Raw genomic sequence first — 20,584 nt, 5'->3', positions numbered from 1 at the left:
TGATAAAGTTCCTAAGGAATTTCTAGAATGAAAGTTATAAAACAAACAAGTTAGTTCTCTGGTCCCACCTAAGGCTACTGCAGTGGTATCACTTAGACATCTAGAAATAAAACTACAGTTTCTGCAAATTAAAATTGTTTTAAAAGATTTTTATTCATAAGTGTGATTTCTATTATAAGAACACAGACCTGGTCCTATAATGGAATTCAATAGGAAAAACAAATTAATTTTAGGCTGGCTCTGCTGAACACATCTACCGTGTTGTACAAAGTTTCTGTAGTTAGAAGACTAGCCTTTCAAAATGTGTCAAATACAGCTTCTCTGGTCTGCTGGGGGAAAAGAAAGGAATGCCTTATGGCTCTCAGGCATGCAAACTCAGGGTTAGAAACTTTTGACCATTAGCCTGTCAAAATTTCTACTAAGAACTGGGGATTCCAGTGCTGTCCAGTAGAGGTTTCTGTGATGATGGAAATGTTCTTTCTATATCTGCACTGTCTGGCATGGTAGCCACTAGCCACATGTGGCTTACTCAGCACTTGAAATGTGGCTAGTGCAACTGAAGAGACACATTTTCATTTAATTAATCTAAATTTCAATAGCCACATGTGGCTACACTGACAGCATAGTTCCAGATCATTATTGCAACTCCTACTGCCAGTGTTGGATTTCACATTCAAAAAGAGCACAGTATTGCCAATGTTTAAATATTAAAATTGCTCAGAGTGTGTGTGAAGTCTGAAAGTTGAAACATTTCCATTACAAAAATGACATGTGGTCATAAAAGCAAAGAATTTTCATCTATTTTTGTGAAAGCACATAAAGTGTGGGTATTTCTTCATCTTTTATCCAGCTTTGATTAAAAAAAAATCCAAGAAAATTGGCTATCTTGATACACAGACATTAATAATTATATTACTGATTAGATGTTGCCTCAGGTGAAAACCTAGGTTGAGAAAGTTAGTTAAGGCACTGGTAAGTCTACTTTTGTTGCTCAAGGGGAAGAGCAGAGGCCAGACAAGAAGCAGGAAACTTAGAGACTCAGGGCCAGCAAAATGCTCCTGGTTCCCCAGACTCTTCCCAACCTGTGGGACAGGCAAACTGGGGCTGGGCATGGCTGCATGCATCACGGGCTGTGCTCTACAAGAGGCAACCCAATTCTCTGGCGCTCTGCAAAATTTTAGAGGAGTCGGGAGGAGACAAGTGAGGTCTGAAGATCCTGGGCTTTACAAGTGAAATTATCATTGAGCTGGCCTAACAAACCCTACTGTTCTTGGATGCCAACTGCCCAGGAAAACTGAGTCTCAGCACTTAGTATCAGTTGGAATCTGTGGAGCACTCCCTACCAAGCCAGGAAACCTGGGGGAGAGCAACAGGGCTATCTAGTAGACCAGCTGGTGTGTGTCACTGTGACTTTGAAGTAGTTGCACTTTGTAATATTGATTTAAATATTAAAATAGTCAAATCAATATTAAAAATATTAAAAGAAGCCTTACCAAATTACGACAGTCTGCCTTGAAAAATATATTCTAAAGGATTTATATCGACTGAAAATATTAACATAACAACACAATATATTCTGTCAGTCAAAAATAACCTAAAATAAAATTAAAAGCAAAACACATTTCAAATTATGTACATTTGCATGTAATTCTGGGGATGGGTCTGATAAAGAATAGAGTAGCTTTTCAGAAGACTGTAATTTTTAGAAATCAGAACTTAGAAAAGTGGGCCTAGAATAAGAGATCAGATAATAGACTATCAAAGACTCAAATTATTTTCTATGTGGGCTTTTAATGAGACTAATTTCATCCTTTAAAAACTGTGGGATTGGATTATGAAATGGATGAAACCAAACCTCAATAAAAGTCATTTCTTTCCTTAAAACTCTCTAATGGCGTCTCTTGCTTACAGATAAAGGCCAAGCTCCCATACATGGAACATAAAACCTCCTTCTCTTGTACCTGAGAACTTAGAATGGTGGTCTCGATTCTTACCACTCCTGCCCCACACAGGGCTTATAATTCTTGACACACACGCCCCAGCTTTTTCTATTGTGGGCTTTGTTCACTGTACTCATTCTGTCAACTCCCACTCTCATCCTCAATCAAAATGCACTGCAGGCATTACTTTTTCTAGGTAGCCTCTTCTAACTTCTCCAGACTATGTTAGGTGCTCCTGTGTGTTTCTATAAACCCAATTACTGCACTTAATACCTAATGATGAGTTCTGCTGTTTCTCCTACCAACTAAACTGTGAATTCCTTTCAGGGAAGCAAATGTGTCTTATTTATCTCCGTATCCCTGGTATTTAACATAGTGTTTGCCATGCTAGGCACTCAGTAAATGTTTATTGAAGAAAGGACTCAATGGCATTTAACAAGACTATTATTGATAACTCTTCAATCTAGTTTAATTGAAGGTAACCTAGGCCTATGTAATTTTAGACAAAATGAGTCATAAATACAGACACACACAGTTGTTTTACTCACTGATGTTTTAACCTCAAAGAACTAAAGATGTAAACAGATATGTATTAAGTATGAAGAACTGGGGATCCCTCCGAGAGCTTTTAGCCAACAGAAGATATGGAGAAAAGAAATACGGAACTGTATGGGGCGTAGGTCCATCAGCCTAAAAGCAATAGTCTCAAAGTATTCAGATAATCAGGTTACAGATACAAATCTAAACATAAATTCTGTCTGCATCTAGTGAAAATAACATACACTGGGTGGTAAGGATATGAACCAAATACCAATTATCTGCTTAAAGAAGTAACATGTGTTTAACAGTTACATTAATAAATTCAACTTTTACAGTTTACAGAATGCTACCTGCTTATCTGTAACAATTTATAAATGAATATAATAATTTATATTCTAAACGAAAATAATTTCTAAAATAATATTATTTGAAGTATTGATAATCATATATATTAAGAACTAGAAGGGATCTCAGAGATAATTTGGTACAATATTTTATAGATGAAAGACACCAAGGCCCAGTGAAGGTAAATTACTTTGTTGAAGGTCACACAGGTAGCCAGAACGACTAGGACTTGTGTTTTTGGCCACTGTGCGGCATGCGGGATCTTAGTTCCCCGACAAGGGATTGAACCCCTGCCCCTTCAATGGAAGCGCGGACAACTAGGACTTTTGGATTTTTACTATTAAGTTCAGTTTTCCTTATGCTACATATTGCCTGCAAGGAAATGTCATTAATTTTCTCCTACAATATATTAGTGAGATTTGCATCCAAACCCAATAATAATAACAAAATCACTTCAGAAGAAAATTACTTTAGTAAAAATACATGAATTTTATTCAGATGAGATCTTTCATAAACTATTCTCAGACTATGGGAAATTTACTCAAGAATAATTCCAAGAGTTTTTTCTGGGGAAAAAAATTACTGAACGTTAAAATCTTTTAATTTGCGAACTCTTATTAGTTAATGAGGCCTGAATTTTATATAACTCTCCTGAGCCACTGATTGTCTCAGCATCCAGATAACAAATCTGATAAGCCAACTTATTATCTCTACAATTAACAGAAGTAAAACTTACAAATCTGGATCAACTCTTGTGTCACTACAATTATCATTTTTAAACATGTTACACACTCAATAGGATGAGACCATATGTTTGCATGTAGCATTTTCTAATAATTTTTTAAAGTTTTTTTTTACTTATTTTTTTCATACTGATAACCAAAGGATTGTATTTTCCTAAAATATAGTTTTCAAAAATACATAAACTACAGCAAAGGCAAAACAAACCCTTAAAAACCTAGTAGCTCTGTGTTTCTCTCCAAATAACTGACTAAGCTATTTAAACAAAAGGATTTCTTTTTAAGGAGGCCATAGGACTAAGTTAGGTTATGGAAAAGCTACAAGTGTGAGCACTTCCATGGCTGTAATGTTAGAAAAGGGATGTGGATGTAGCTTCCCTAGAATCTGCACAAGGTAAGCATATGCTAAGAGGAGTTATGAGGCTCTCCCAGTCTTACTGAGGTCATGCCAGATAGGAGTGCTGGGTGAAGGAAGAATCAGTACACCTTTCCAGCCTGTGAGGTTATGTGTACTTACCTGATTTCATCATAATGAATTCACCTGCAGCCATGTCTGTAGGCTACCAATTTGAAAATTTATAACTGCACCACAGTGAGATACTTACAATCTTTGGTGCTGTACCATGATAATTAGTTGACTTTCGATGCTGCTACAATAAGTATTTAACTTATTGGACATATGGGATATCCAAGTATCATTGAGAAATTAAAAAAATGTAGAAACATTTATATCTACAACTATGTGTTTGAAAATGCTAACTCATATAAAATTTCCATTGTTATATAAAGGCTTTCATGATGTAACTCCCTGACTCTTAAATTTTAAAAAATACAGAATAAAATTCTTAATCCTAAATTTTTGTCACTGCTCCTGAGGTTTATGATTGAAGTCAGAGAGAGAAACACCCCAAACTAGTCATTTATGAAACCATAAATTCAGTGGAAACCTGCTTCAAAACTACAAATTATTTCAGACAAATATATATGTATGTTCACGTTTATAAAAAATTTCCACATTACTCATAGAAACAAGCGTCATAAAATTTACATACCGAATACAATAAAAATCAGTTCTAATGAAGATTTAGCTGTTATCCTCCTAAATAAAAAGTTCTGTGTTTGAGGTAACTCTTTAAGACATGCCAATATGGCATATTTGTAAAACAACCCAGGAGTCTATCTTAAAAATCCTGCCCAACACAGCATCATTTCTATGAGACCTACAAGTAGGCTGAACTAGACTTGTCTTTTTAAGCAAGGAAGAAATATTTTGTTACAAAAACCAAGGAGGCAGGTACTAGAAACTCTGCATCTCAGAAACCAGTGAAATTTTGTTATAAATACTTTCATTATCATCTTCCTGCTGATGCCATTCATTTAAAAAGTTCTAGTCAAGACCAATAAAGCAGCTTCATCTCCTGTGACATCCAAAAAAAGCCAAGATTTAAAAACAACAGTGAAAAACTTCACTCTCATTATACATTATCATAGGATATAAAGCTATGAAAATTTTCAGTGTCAAGCGCAAAGCATTATCCCCTACCTCACTTTAACACTGGAAGGTGGACACTTAATTCAGCAGTACTCATTAACTGCTAAGTATATTGCCTGTGTTGACTGTAGTAAAGCCATTTACAATCAACTTATGAAGTAATAACACTAGCCAGACACACACACAGAGGAATACCAAAAACGATGAGTTTTGTTGCACAAATATCCATACTTGGGGCATGGCTATCAGGTAATAAGACTGATTCAATACTCTATAATCATAGTACATTAAAATACTGCCAGACAGTAATGGCCCCATATATGAAAAAATGTCTATATGGAAAAGGCTGTGATTTATTGCCAAGCATAATTATATAGCAAATTTCAAGGAAAGTCTAATAATTTTCAAAACCATATTTTTAAATTTAATGGGTCAGGCCAAAGTCTCAGTTACTTTTTGGAGATTTCAGAACTATTAGGGGCAGAGGAATGCTTTTCCTTTTTTCTCTTCTTTTTGTCCTTTTTGTGATGCTTCCCCTTTTTTGACTTACTCTTTTTCTCTTTTTTCTTTTCTTTCTTCTGATATCTTTGCTTCTTTTGTTTTGAAGTGTCCTCTTCAGTGGAACTGGATGAATAAGACCTATGAGTAATAATGCATGCTGACTGATAATTGTATTTATGGTTGATGGGTACATTTAAATGGAATTTGAACTGCCTTAAATCCTTCTTGGAATAAGGTGGGAGTATAAATATAAAGGAATTCAAACAAAATGTGCTTTATATATTTGTATTCTCTTAAAATACGGTATTCAGAGTTTCTGCCACTTAGCCAGAGAAACTAACAAAACAAATGTCTCTATTCTGCTCAGTTCTAGTTATGAGTTTTAAATTCAGTAAGGATGAAATAATTTTTCTGTGATTTTCAGTTTTTCATCCTGTGTACCCTTCAAAATCTTTCTTATAAGGCAAAGAAAATGTCATTTACCAACCCTCATTATATACACAATTCACTTGTGTATATAATAACTTGTTTGCATATTCTCTTAAAAGAGCCACAAAGGATACAATTATATAAAAAGGGCTACAGTTGTACCTCCGTATAAATGAATGAAAGCTGAAAATTAGCAAAATAAAAGCACTTTTGTTTTATTTTATTTTTCAAGTTAAAGTACTTGATTCTTTTACATGCAGAGTGATACAGATGAACAACTGCATTCTGAAATAATTTTCACTAGTTACAGAAAGAATGCTTTTAAATGTATACTCTATATAAATGAATAATAACTTATCATTATACTTTATTTTTCTTATATTACTCAAATATTAAATTGGGATAATAAACTGTAGAATTCTTTCCTCTAATGAAAAATAACAAAAAACGAACAAAAACCCGATCTCTCTTAAGAGATGTATAAAAAGATGTGCAACACTATCCAGACCCCAAATATGTGTGACTGAACAGAAACTGAGTTAATTTAAAATCTAAAAGGCATCCCAGAGATAGCTGAGTGATCTAAACATTAGAAGTTAAAACCCAAACTAAGAAAACCTAAAAGACATACAGTAGAAGGCGAAGTAAACAACATGAGACTACAAGGTTGTGTCTGTAGAGTGACTCACTGTGCGAATTCCTTGACTGCCTTCCTTGATCAGGGACTCTCAGCCTCCCCCCGTTTCTGTAACATTGTGTTCCTTCTTTTTCCTTGTCCATCTTCTCAGACTCTAGTCATCTCCTGAGCTTATTTTCTCATGTATTCTCTTGCACTCTCTTCAACTCTTTTTCTCAACTATTGCCTACTTTCCTGTTTAAAGACCTGCTTGACCTCTACATTCTAACTAGCGCTGCTTCTCTGCCTGCACTTTTTTCTTTGGCTTTCTGGACCTGGGTTCTCTTTAAGGCAGAATGTTATACTTTGGCAGAGCAACCACATCAGGTGGCATTACCTTTGCTAAGTGTACTTAGAAAAGTTCTTTTAATTTCAGGCCCTGTCTGAGGTGGGGGAGGCCCAAGGTAGAGAGGCTTGAGTAAATAATATGTTACTCTAAAACCAGTACATGAAAATTTGGAAGAAAACAGAAAATCTCACTTCTCCTGTAAGCGATCCACATGCTGTGCTAATGCAAATGATTAAACAATACACTCATCGGACTACACAATACACTGAGCTCTACCTTCCTGTGTTAGTTCTTAAACATTATTAACTCCCAACACCTGAAAGTGAGTTAACTTTTCCAATTTATAAAGTAGCTGAGGGTGTTAGAATGTATATATTACATGCTCTATAAAAACCACAAAGTGACAACACCTGATGTGCAGAACCTACTGTCAGAGAACTAAGGTCCAAGCTAGATATTACTACCTGCTAAATGCCCTAAAAAGTGTCTATATGTACATGTTTATTCTAGTGTAAATGAAAGTGCACTCATGAACCAAGGAAGAAGTTGCCTCTTAAGTCTTTTGATCAATTTCTTTAACCAGTTTTTGTTAAAAGAGTTGATAGTAAAAATTCATAGGTGGCTGATGAGAATTCTGAAAGATCTGAAGGTATTTTTAGCATGACAAATGAGTACATAAATCCTATTAATAAATTAATTTCTTAGCCATGGCAATGATATTTTGAGAATACAAATATTTAAGCTCCAAATTCATACATATGAGGACAAAATATATATGTGAAGAATTTAGACATACGTCCAATTAAAAACTTAACTTATGTTCTAAAACTTAAAAATTCTAGAATACAAATAGAATACATAAAAGAAGTGGGTGGAAATGTCATGAAGAACCTAGGGGTAAGACAGGAATAAAGACACAGACCTACTAGAGAATGGACTTGAGGATATGGGGAGGGGGAAGGGTAAGCTGTGACAAAGCGAGAGAGAGGCATGGACATGTATACACTACCAAACGTAAGGTAGATAGCTAGTGGGAAGCAGCCGCATAGCACAGGGAGATCAGCTTGGTGCTTTGTGACCACCTAGAGGTGTGGGATAGGGAGGGTGGGAGGGAGGGAGATGCAAGAGGGAAGAGATGGGAACATATGTATATGTATAACTGATTCACTTTGTTATAAAGCAGAAACTAACACACCATTGTAAAGCAATTATACTCTAATAAAGATGTAAAAAAAAAAAAAAAAGCAGGCGGGGCTGTTATTTATTTATACCTTGATTTGCTCCAAAAAAGAAAATTTAAGGTGGCTGAGTGCTGACTTTATTTTTGATTCCTGACATGAAGGATTTTGTTATTTTCAGAAACAACTGAACACCTAACTTTCATTAAGATAATATTAAATTAACTGGACTATAACATGAAAAATAAAATTTTATAATCCATCTAGATCTATAGTCCTGCTTTTTTAAAAAAAAATGTTAAAAAATACCTTTTCCTTTTTTTTTTCAACTTGATTTTCTCTTTGCTTTTTGCTTTTTTCTTCTCCTCTTCTTCATTTATTCCTGTGTGTTGAGGGGAAAGAATCAGGTCACCATCAGTTTATATACTAATATGGTATGTATACATTTTTTGATTTTGGTTGTTGGTTGGTGAATTTCACTGTTAGGATACTGCACTTTTTTTGTAACAATGTCCCCTTTCTTGATTATTTTTACTCATTAAAAACATTATAAAAGTACTATATGCTTTTAATACAGATTTCAAATCTACTAAGTACATTAAGTAAAAAATTCAAATATTTCATTTCTAATTCCTAAAGCAAATCAATGTCGACTGTTTGGTGGGTACTATTCCAGGCCTTAAGAAACGAAACAATACAATCATGTATAATTTTAAAAATCTTCTTTTTCAAGCAAAATTAGGATCATGAAATCCTAGGGTCATGGGACAATAACCACATCTAATATTTATGTCGTTGGTATCTCGGAAGGAGAGAATACATACTATTCTCTATCTTGTTTATTAAATACACAATTTGGTGTGTATTCTTCTAGGCTTTCTCTATACATAACCAAATACACACAAACATTCACTTATACAAACATAATTACATGTAAGTCCCAAGTTTTTATGTCATTTGAAAAATGGATTGTGGCATATAATACATATTTTCCAACTTATTTCTTTCACTTAACACTTTTTTTGATATTCTTTTATTCTAACACCATTTGCTGAAGACTATTCTTTCTATACAGAACTGCCTTTTCACCTCTGTCAAAAATCAATTGAACTTCTGCTTCTAGGAAGATGAAGTAGATGTACTTTTCCTATTCCTCCCATTAAATGTAACTACAAACCCCAGACATTACAAAAACAAGCATAAGAAGACTGTAAAAGGTGGAAAGACAGACACTAGCTAGGGATCTTGAAATCCAGAAAACGACACACTGCTGAGTTCCCTGAAATTTCTTTTTGCTTTATATAGCCCAGACTTACAGCTGAAGAAGCCGGCAACCTGGCAATATCAACAGGTGCAGACAAAAATACCCCAACAATAGCCTGCTCTCTCTAGCCAAAGGACCAAGAAAGGGACAGCCTAGTGACAGGAAACTTTTAGATAGTAACTGCCATTTCCAGCCAAACACCACAGAAAAAAATGGGGCACCACCCCCACCCATATTACCAAAGGCTGAGTGAAGAACACAGACTTCCCCCCATGAGTCTGTGATGAGACATCTCAATCCCCCTTCCTGAGAAGTCTAAGTGGTGAGACAAACTTTCATCCCCACTGACCAGTAATAAGACCTCCATTAACAGTGTCAGTGGAGACCACGCAAGGAGGCTGGACTGCCAACCCCACCCAGCAGTAATGAGGCACTCCTCCCCTCCATGCTTAAGTACTGTCAGAAGAGACCTAATGAAAGTCAGTGCTTTCACTGTCACCCAGGGGTAACAAGACTACCCTCACCATGGTGTCAGGGGGCACCACACAGGGAGCTGAAATTCCGACCTTCACCCAGCAGTAAGAAGAAGCCGTGTCCACCTTAGGTTTTGGTAGAGGCTGAGTGGTGAAACTGAACTTTTATTTTCATCTGGCAGGAACAAGTTGGCATCCTCAATTTTCCTTCCGGAGTGGTACCAGAGAAAATCAGATAAAACAAAAGGTTTAAAGAAAAGCCAGAGTTTTATATATGTCCAAATTTCAACTGAAAAGAAATCATCAAATGAAGAACCAGAAAGACCTCTAATTGAATACAAAATTAAACAACAGATGACAACACCACAATGACAGAAATATTAGAATTATCTGAAAAAGATTTCAATGCAGCCATCATAAAAATGCTTCAATGGGCAACTATGAACATGCTTGAAACAATGCATGAAATCCCAAAAGAAATAAAAAAAATCCAAAGAAGAGGGCTTCCCTGGTGGCTCAGTGGTTAAGAATCCACCTGCCAATGCAGGGGACACAGGTTCGATCCCTGGTCTGGGAAGATCCCACGTGTCGCGGAGCAACTAAGCCCGTGTGCCACAAATACTAAGCCTGCGCTCTAGAGCCCGCATGTCACACCTACTGAAGCCCGCACGCCTAGAGCCCATGCTCCACAACAAGAGAAGCCACGACAATGAGAAGCCCATGCACTGCAACAAAGACTAGCCCCTGCTCGTTGCAACTAGAGAAAGCCTGCACACAGCAACAAAGACCCAACACAGCCAAAAACAAAAACAAAAAAATTAATTAATTTTAAAAAAATCCAAGAAGAAACAAATAGAAATTTTAGAACTAAAAATACAATAAACTGACATTAAAAACTCAGTGGAAGGGCTCAAGAGCAGAATGGAAACACAGAGGAAATAATCACTGAACAGGAAGACAAAACAATATAAATCACCCTATCTGAATGATGGAGAGAAAAAAGACTTAAAAAGAACAGAGCTTCAGAAACCTGTGGGATAACAGCAAAAGAGCTAATATTTATGTCATTAGAGTCCTGCAAAGCAAGGATAAAGAAGGCTAAAAAAAAAGGTGCTTGAAGAAATAATTGCTGAAAACTTCCTAAATTTGGTAAGACCTAAACCTACATATTCAAAAGAAATTCAAAGAAATTCATATCAAGACACAACATAACTAAGCTTCTGAAAACTAATGACAAAGAAAAAATATTGAAAACAGTCAGAGAAAAATAATATGTTACTTATAGAAGCAAAACAATTAGAATGAAAGCACATTTCTTATCAGAAAAGATGGAAGCCAGAATGAAGTGGAATCCTGGAATCCTCTACCCAGTGAAAATATTCTTCAAAAATGAAAAGACAGATGGCTTCACAGGTGAATTCTATCAAACGTTTAGAGAACAGCTAACACCCATCCTTCTCAAACTCTTCCAAAATATAGCAGAGGGAGGAATACTCCCAAACTCATGCCACAAGACCACCATCACTCTGATAACGAAACCAGACAAAGATGTCACAAAGAAAGAACACTACAGGCCAATAACACTGATGGACAGAGATGCAAAAATCCTCAACAAAATACTAGCAAACACAATCCAACAGCACATTAAAAGGATCATACACCATGATTAAGTGGGGTATACCCCAGGGATGCAAGGATTCTTCAATATACGCAAATCAATGTGATATACCATATTAACAAATTGAAGGAGAAAACCCATATAATCATCTCAATAGATGCAGAGAAAGCTTTTGACAAAATTCAACACCCATTTATGATAAAAACTATCCAGAAAGTAGGCATAGAGGGCACTTACTTCAACATAATAAAGGCCATATATGACAAACCCACAGCTAACATCATCCTCAATGGTGAAAAACTGAAGCCATTTCCACTAAGATCAGGAACAAGACAAGGCTGCCCACTCTCACCACTCTTCTTCAACATAGTTTTGGAAGTCTTAGCCACAGAAATCAGAGAAGAAAAAGAAATAAAAGGAATCCAAATTGGAAAAGAAGAAGTAAAGCTGTCACGGTTTGCACATGACACGATACTACACATAGAGAATCCTAAAGATGCTACCAGAAAACTACTAGAGCTAATCAATGAATTTGGTAAAGTAGCAGGATACAAAATTAATGCACAGAAATCTCTTGCATTCCTATACACTAATGATGAAAAATCTGAAAGTGAAATTAAGAAAACACTCCCATTTACCACTGCAACAAAAAGAATAAAGTATCTAGGAATAAACCTAACTAAGGAGACAAAAAACCTGTATGCAGAAAATTGTAAGACAGTGATGAAAGAAATTAAAGATGATACAAATAAATGGAGAGATATACCATGTTCTTGGATTGGTAGAATCAACATTGTGAAAATGACTCTACTACCCAAAGCAATCTACAGATTCAATGCAATCCCTATCAAACTACCACTGGCATTTTTCACAGAACTAGAACAAAAATGCTCACAATTTGTATGGAAACACAGAAGACCCTGAATAGCCAAAGCAATCTTGAGAAACAAAAACAGAGCTGGAGGAATCAGGCTCCCTGACTACAGACTATACTACAAAGCTACAGTAATTAAGACCGTATGGTACTGGTACAAAAACAGAAATATAGATCAATGGAACAGGATAGAAAGCCCAGAGATAAACCCACGCACATATGGTCACCTTATCTTTGATAAAGGAGGCAAGAATATACAGTGGAGAAAAGACAGCCTCTTAAATAAGTGGTGCTGAGAAAACTGGAGAGCTACATGTAAAAGAATGCAATTAGAACACTCCCTAACACCATACACAAAAATAAACTCAAAATGGATTAAAGAACTAAATGTAAGGCCAGACACTATTAAAGTGTTAGAGGAAAACATAGGCAGAACACTCTATGACATAAATCACAGCAAGATCCTTTTTGACACACCTCCTAGAAAAATGGAAATAAAAATAAACAAATGGGACCTAATGAAACTTAAAAGCTTTTGCACAGCAAAGGAAACCATAAACAAAATGAAAAGACAACTCTCAGAATGGGAGAAAATATTTGTAAATGAAGCAACTGACAAAGGATTAATCTCCAAAATTTACAAGCAGCTCATGCAGCTCAGTATCAAAAAAACGAACAACCCAATCCAAAAATGGGCAGAAGACCTAAATAGACATTTTTCCAAAGAAGACATACAGATTGCCAACAAACACATGAAGGAATGCTCAACATCATTAATCATTAGAGAAATGCATATCAAAACTACAATGAGATATCACCTCACACAAGTCAGAATTGCCATCATCAAAAACTCTACAAACAATAATGCTGGAGAGGGTGTGGAGAAAAGGGAACCCTCTTGCACTGTTGGTGGGAATGTAAATTGCTACAGCCACTATGGAGAACAGTATGGAGGTTCCTTAAAAAACTAAAAATAGAACCATCATACGACCCAGCAATCCCACTACTGGGCATATACCCCGAGAAAAACTTAATTCAAAAAGAGTCATGTACCACAATGTTCATTGCAGCTATATTTACAATAGCCAGGACATGGAAGCAACCTAAGTGTCCATCAACAGACGAATGGATAAACAAGATGTGGCACATATATATACAATGGAATATTACTCAGCCATAAAAAGAAACGAAATTGAGTTATTTGTAGTGAGGTGGATGGACCGAGAGTCTGTCATACAGAGTGAAGTAAGTCAGAAAGAGAAAAACAAATACTGTATGCTAACATATATATATATATGGAATCTAAAAATAAGAAAAATGGTCATGAAGAACCTAGGGGCAAGACGGGAATAAAGACGCAGACCTACTAGAGAATGGACTTGAGGATATGGGGAGGGGGATGGGTAAGCTGGTACAAAGTGAGAGAGAGGCATGGACATATATACACTACCAAATGTAAAATAGATAGCTAGTGGGAAGCAGCCGCATAGCACAGGGAGATTAGCTTGGTGTTTTGTGACCACCTAGAGGGGTGGGATAGGGAGGGTGGGAGGGAGGGAGACGCAAGAGGGAAGAGATATGGGGATATATGTACATGTATAACTGATTCACTTTGTTATAAAGCAGAAACTAACACACCATTGTAAAACAATTATACTCCAATAAAGATGTTTAAAAAAAATGAAAAGAAATCAAGATGTTCTCAGATAAAGGAAACTAAAAGAATCTGTCACCCTCAGACATTCCCCAAAAGAATGGCTACAGGAAGTTATCTAAAGGAAGGGAAATACTGTAACATCAAGAAGAAAGAACACAGTAAGCAAAAATATGGGTGCAACAGGCTTTCTTTCTTTTGAATTTCTAAATTTTGTTTGAGGGTGGAAGCAAAAACTATAACAGTGTCTGATGTAGTTCTATGTGTATGCAGGGAACATATTGAGGATGACTATAAATGGGAGAGGGTAAAAGTACATAAAGAGAGGTTAGTTTTCTACATTTCACTTGAACTAGTAAAATGACAACACCAGTAGATTATGATAAATTATGTATACATAATGTAATACCTAGAGTAACCATTGAAAATGTTATACAGAACACTACAGAAAAAATTTTAAACATTATGGATATATTCAAAGACACTATAGATACATCAAAATGGAACTGTACAAGTGTTCAAGTGACACTATAGTGAAATCAAAGCACTATAGACAATCCTAAAAAAATACTCCATGGGAACCCACAGAAAGGTAGGGAAAAAATAGAACAGAGAAATAAAAAAACAGAATAATCAGAAAACAAATAATAAAATGGCAGACTTAAGCCCTAACATATAATTATATTAAACTTCAAAGAATACCAATGGGGCTTCCCTGGTGGCGCAGTGGTTGAGATCTGCCTGCTAATGCAGGGGACACGAGTTTGAGCCTTGGTCTGGGAAGATCCCACGTGCCACGGAGCAGCTGGGCCCATGAGCCACAACAACTGAGCCTGCGTGTCTGGAACCTGTGCTCCACAACAAGGGAGGCCGCGATAGTGAGAGGCCCGCGCACCGCGATGAAGAGTGGCTCCCCCGCTTACCACAACTAGAGAAAGCCCTCGCACAGAAATGAAGACCCAACACAGCCAAAAATAAATAAATAAAAATAAACAAAAACAAACACAAAAAGCCTAGCATTAAAAAAAAAAAACCAATGAAATTGGCAGAGTGGATTGAGAAATATGACTCATCTACATGCTGTCTATAAGACTGTCACCTCAAATATAATGATATAGGCACACTGAAAGCAAAAGGACAGAAATGGAGATGTAACACAAACATCAAAGGAAAGCTAGAATGGCTATATTAATATCAGATAAAACAGACTTTAGAACAAAGAAAATAATCAGTGAGAGAGACAGACATTATATAACAATAAAGGTTTCAACCCACTAAGAAGACATAGCAATCCTAAGTGTGTATGCACCAAACAACAGAGCTGAAAAATACATGAAGCAAAAACGATAGACCTGAAGGGAGAAACAGACAAATCCATGATAGCTGGAGACTTCAACATCCTTCTCTCAGCAACTGACAGAAACTACACATAAAGTTAGGAAGGATATAGAAGATCTCAACAACACCATAAATTAACAGAATCTAGGGCTTCCCTGGTGGCGCAGTGGTTGAGAGTCCGCCTGCCGATGCAGGGGATATGGGTTCGTGCCCCGGTCTGGGAAGATCTCACATGCCGCGGAGTGGCTAGGCCCGTGAGCCATGGCCGCTGACCCTGTGCGTCTGGAGCCTGTGCTCCGCAATGGGAGAGTCCACAACAGTGAGAGGCCCACATACCGCAAAAAACATAAATAAAAATAAAAATTAAAAAAAAGTTATACATTGTGACCAAGTGTGATTTATTCAAGGGATGCAAGGCTGGTTGAATATTCAAAAATCAATTAATGTAATCCACTGTATTAAAAGGCTAAAGAAGAAAAATTGTAGGATCATATCAACTGATGCAGAAAATGCATTTGGCAAAACCTGACACCCATTCATGATAAAAACTCTTTAAAAATAGGAATAGAGAGAAACTTCCTCAACTTGATAAAGAGCTGCTACCAAAAAAACATACAGCTAACCATTAAGGTCTGTATGGTTTTTTCCCCTAGAAGTGGAATCCAGATAAGAATTCATCTCTCACTGCTCTTTTTCAACATAGTGCTATAAGTTCTAGCCATAGCAATAAATCAAGAAAGGAAAACAAAAGGCTTACAGATCAAAATGGAAGAAATAAAACTGTTCTTATTTGCAGATGACATGATGGTTTACATAGAAAATTCCAAAGAATCTACCAAAAACTCCTAGAACTAATCAGTGAGTTTAGCAAAGATAAAAGATAAACATAAAGTCATTTGTACTTCTATATACTTGTAATGAACATGCAGACAATGAAAGAAAAAAAAACATTTACAATTTATCAAAAAAAAATTTATAGGTATAATCCTAAAACTATACCATGCTGAGAAAAGAAATCAAAGATTTAAATAAACAGAGAGACATACTGGATTTATGGGTTGGAATACTCAACACAGTAAAGGTGTCAATTCTCCCCAAATTGATAAACATGTTTAAGGCAATGCCTATCAAAATTCCAGCAAGATTCTTTGTAGATATAAACATTATTCTAAAATTTATATGGAAGGGAAAAGAAACTAAAATAGCTGAAACAATTTTGAAAAAGAAGAATAAAGTAGAAAAAATCAGTCCCTCCAACTTTGAGACTTATTATATAGCTACATTAATCAAGACGGGGTGGCGGGATAGATACATAGATCAATGGAACATTATAGACAGCCCAGAAACAAACCAACACAAATAGGACCAACTTATTTTTGGCAAGAGCACAAAAGCAATTCAATGGAAGAAAGATAGCCTTTCAATAAACAGTGCTGGAACAAGTGGTCATTCTTAAGCAAAATACTAAGTGCTCTAAGTTTCACATTTTATACAATAATCAAATCAAATGGATGATGGGCCTAATGTAAAATATAAATCTATAAAAACTTTAGAAAAATGTAAAGGAGACCAAGAGACAGGCAAAGAGTTACACTTGAAACCAAAGCACAATCTATAAGAGGAAAAATTAATAAATTGGACTTTATCAAAATTAAAAAACTATTGTTCTGTGAAACACCTATTAAGAGGATGAAAAGAAAAGCTACATATTGGGATAAATATTTGCAAACCAGGCATCTAAAAAAGGACTAGTATCTAACGAGGGGAAGATGGTGAAGTGTAAGACGCAGAGATCACCTTCCTCCCCACAGATACACCAGAAAAACATCTACACGTGGAACAACTCCTACAGAACACCTACTGAACACTGGCACACCTCAGACCTCCCAAAACGCAAGAAAGTCCCCACGTACCTGGGTAGGGCAAAAGAAAGAAGAATAAACAGAGACAAAAGGATAGGGACGGGACCTGCACCAGTGGGAGGGAGCTGTGAAGGAGGAAAGGTTTCCACACACTAGGAAGCCCCTTCGCGGGCAGAGACTGCAGGTGGCGGAGGGGGAAGCTTCGGAGCCACGGAAGAGAGCACAGCAACAGGGGTGCGGAGGGCAAAGCGGAGAGATACTCGCACAGAGGATCGGTGCGGACCAACACTCAACAGTCCGAGAGGTTTGTCTGCTCACCCGCCGGGGCGGGCGGGGCTGGGAGCTGAGGCTCGGGCTTTGGTCAGAGAGCAGGGAGAGGACTGGGGTTGGCGGCGTGAACATAGCCTGCAGGGGTTTAGTGCACCACGGCTAGCCGGGAGGGAGTCCGAGGAAAAGTCTGGACCTGCCGAAGAGGCAAGAGACTTTTTCTTCCCTCTTTGTTTCCTGGTGCGCAAGGAGAGGGGATTAAGAGCATTGATTAAAGGAGCTCCAGAGACGGGCGCGAGCCACGGCTAAAAGCGCGGACCCCAGAGACGGGCATGAGACGCTAAGGCTGCTGCTGCCGCCACCAAGAAGCCTGTGTGCGAACACAGGTCACTATCAACACCCCCCTTCCGGGGAACCTGTGCAACACGCCACTGCCAGGGTCCCGGGATCCAGGGACAACTTCCCCGGGAGAACGCACGGCACGCCTCAGGCTGGTGCAACGTCACGCTGCCGCCGCAGGCTCGCCCCGCACTCCGTACCCCTCCTTCCCCCCAGGCCTGAGTGAGCCAGCGTCCCCGAAGCAGCTGCTCCTTTAACCCTGTCCTGTCTGAGCGAAGAACAGATGCCCTCCGGTGACCTCCATGCAGAGGCGGGGCCAAATACAAAGCTGACCCCGGGGAGCTGTGACAACAAAGAAGAGAAAGGGAAATCCCTTCCAGCAGCCTCAGAAGCAGCGGATTAAAGCTCCACAATCAACTTGATGTACCCTACATCTGTGGAATACCTGAATAGACAGCGAATCATCCCAAATTGAGGAGGTGGACTTGGAGAGCAAGATTTATGATTTTTTCCCCTTTTCCTTTTTTTGTGAGTGTGTATGTGTATGCTTCTGTGTGAGATTTTGTCTGTATAGCTTTGCTTTCACCATTTGTCCGAGGGTTCTATCCGTTTTTTTTCTTAAAAAGTTTTTTTCTTAATAATTACTTTTTATTTTAATAACTTTATTTTATTTTATCTTACTTTTTTATCTTCTTTCTTTCTTTCCTTCCTTCCCTCCTTCCCTCCTCCCTCCCTCCTTCCATCCCTCCCTCCCTCCCTTCTTCGTTCGTTCGTTCCTTCCTTCCTTCCTTTCTTTCTTTCTACTTTTTCTCCCTTTTATTCTGAGCCGTGTGGACGAAAGGCTCTTGGTGCTGCAGCCAGGAGTCAGTGCTGTAACTCTGAGGTGGGAGAGCCAACTTCAGGACACTGGTCCACAAGAGACCTCCCAGCTCCACATAAAATCAAACGGCGAAAATCTCCCAGAGATATCCATCTCAACACCAGCACCCAGCTTCACTCAACGACCACCAAGCTACAGTGCTGGACACCCTATGCAAAACAACTAGCAAGACAGGAACAAAACCCCACCCATTAGCAGAGAAGCTGCCTAAAATCATAATAAGTCCACAGACACCCCAAAACACACCACGAGATGTGGACCTGCCCACCAGAAAGACAAGGTCCAGCCTCATCCACCAGAACACAGGCACTAGTCTCCTCCACCAGAAAGCCTACACAACCCACTGAACCAACCTTAGCCACTGGAGACAGACACCAAAAACAACGGGAACTACGAAGCTGCAGCCTGCAAAAAGGAGACCCCAAACACAGTAAGATAAGCAAAACGAGAAGACAGAAAAACACACAGCAGATGAAGGAGCAAGATAAAAATGCACCAGACCTAACAAATGAGGAGGAAATAGGCAGTCTACCTGAAAAAGAATTCACAATAATGATAGTAAGGATGATCCGAAATCTTGGAAATAGAATGGACAAAATGCAAGAAACAGTTAACAAGGACCTAGAAGAAATAAAGATGAAACAAGCAACGACAAACAACACAATAAATGAAATTAAAAGTACTCTAGATGGGATCAATAGCAGAATAACTGAGGCAGAAGAACGGATAAGTGACCTGGAAGATAAAATAGTGGAAATAACTACTGCAGAGCAGAATAAAGAAAAAAGTATGAAAAGAACTGAGAACAGTTTCAGAAACCTCTGGGACAACATTAAACGCACCAACATTCGAATTATAGGGGTTCCAGAAGAAGAAGAGAAAAAGAAAGGGACTGAGAAAATATTTGAAGAGATTATAGTTGAAAACTTCCCTAATATGGGAAAGGAAATAGTTAATCAAGTACAGGAAGCACAGAGAGTCCCATACAGGATAAATCCAAAGGGAAATACGCCAAGACACATATTAATCAAACTGTCAAAAATTAAATACAAAGAAAACATATTAAAAGCAGCAAGGGAAAAACAATGAATAACACACAAGGGAATCCCCATAAGGTTAACAGCTGATCTTTCAGCAGAAACTCTGCAAGCCAGAAGGGACTGGCAGGACATATTTAAAGTGATGAAGGAGAAAAACCTGCAACCAAGATTGCTCTACCCAGCAAGGATCTCATTCAGATCTGATGGAGAAAATAAAACCTTTACAGACACGCAAAAGCTGAGACAGTTCAGCACCACCAAACCAGCTTTACAACAAATGCTAAAGGAACTTCTCTAGGCAAGAAACACAAGAGAAGGAAAAGACCTACAATCACGAACCCAAAACAATTAAGAAAATGGCAATAGGAACATATATATTGATAATTACCTTAAATGTAAATGGACTAAATGCTCCCACCAAAAGACACAGATTGGCTGAATGCATACAAAAACAAGATCCATATATATGCTGTCTAGAAGAAACCCACTTCAGACCTAGAGACACATACAGACTGAAAGTAAGGGGATGGAAAAAGATATTCCATGCAAATGGAAACCAAAAGAAAGCTAGAATAGCAATTCTCGTATCAGACAAAATAGACTTTAAAATAAAGACTATTACAAGAGAAAAAGAAGGCCACTACATAATGATCAAGGGATCGATCCAAGAAGAAGATATAACAACTGTAAATATTTATGCACCCAACATAGGAGCACCTCAATACATAAGAGATACTAACAAATACTAACAGCCATAAAAGGAGAAATTGACAGTAACACATTCATAGTAGGGGACTTTAACACCCCACTTTCACCAGTGGACAGAGCATCCAAAATGAAAATAA

At 37.6% G+C, this 20,584-nt stretch overlaps 1 protein-coding gene across 1 annotated transcript in view; it reads right to left on the bottom strand.

The window, feature by feature from the left end:
- Window positions 1-2,816: 2,816 nt before the first annotated feature.
- SREK1IP1 (SREK1 interacting protein 1) overlaps window positions 2,817-20,584 on the bottom strand; it is a 58,975-nt gene continuing 41,207 nt past the window's right edge. Inside the window, exons 4-5 of the mRNA XM_082837393.1 lie at window positions 8,440-8,512; window positions 2,817-5,696 (exon numbers count right to left, since the gene is read on the bottom strand). Of these exons, the coding sequence (XP_082693519.1) occupies window positions 5,507-5,696; window positions 8,440-8,512 (263 nt within the window). The 3' untranslated portion in view covers window positions 2,817-5,506. The remainder of the gene's footprint in view (window positions 5,697-8,439; window positions 8,513-20,584) is intronic.

The sequence above is a fragment of the Leucopleurus acutus genome (assembly GCF_964270905.1).
Source record: "Leucopleurus acutus genome assembly, chromosome: 3".
In the NCBI taxonomy this organism is placed as follows: domain Eukaryota; kingdom Metazoa; phylum Chordata; class Mammalia; order Artiodactyla; family Delphinidae; genus Leucopleurus; species Leucopleurus acutus.
Note: the sequence above shows the minus strand (reverse complement) of the source record. Positions and strands in the feature narration are given on the sequence as shown.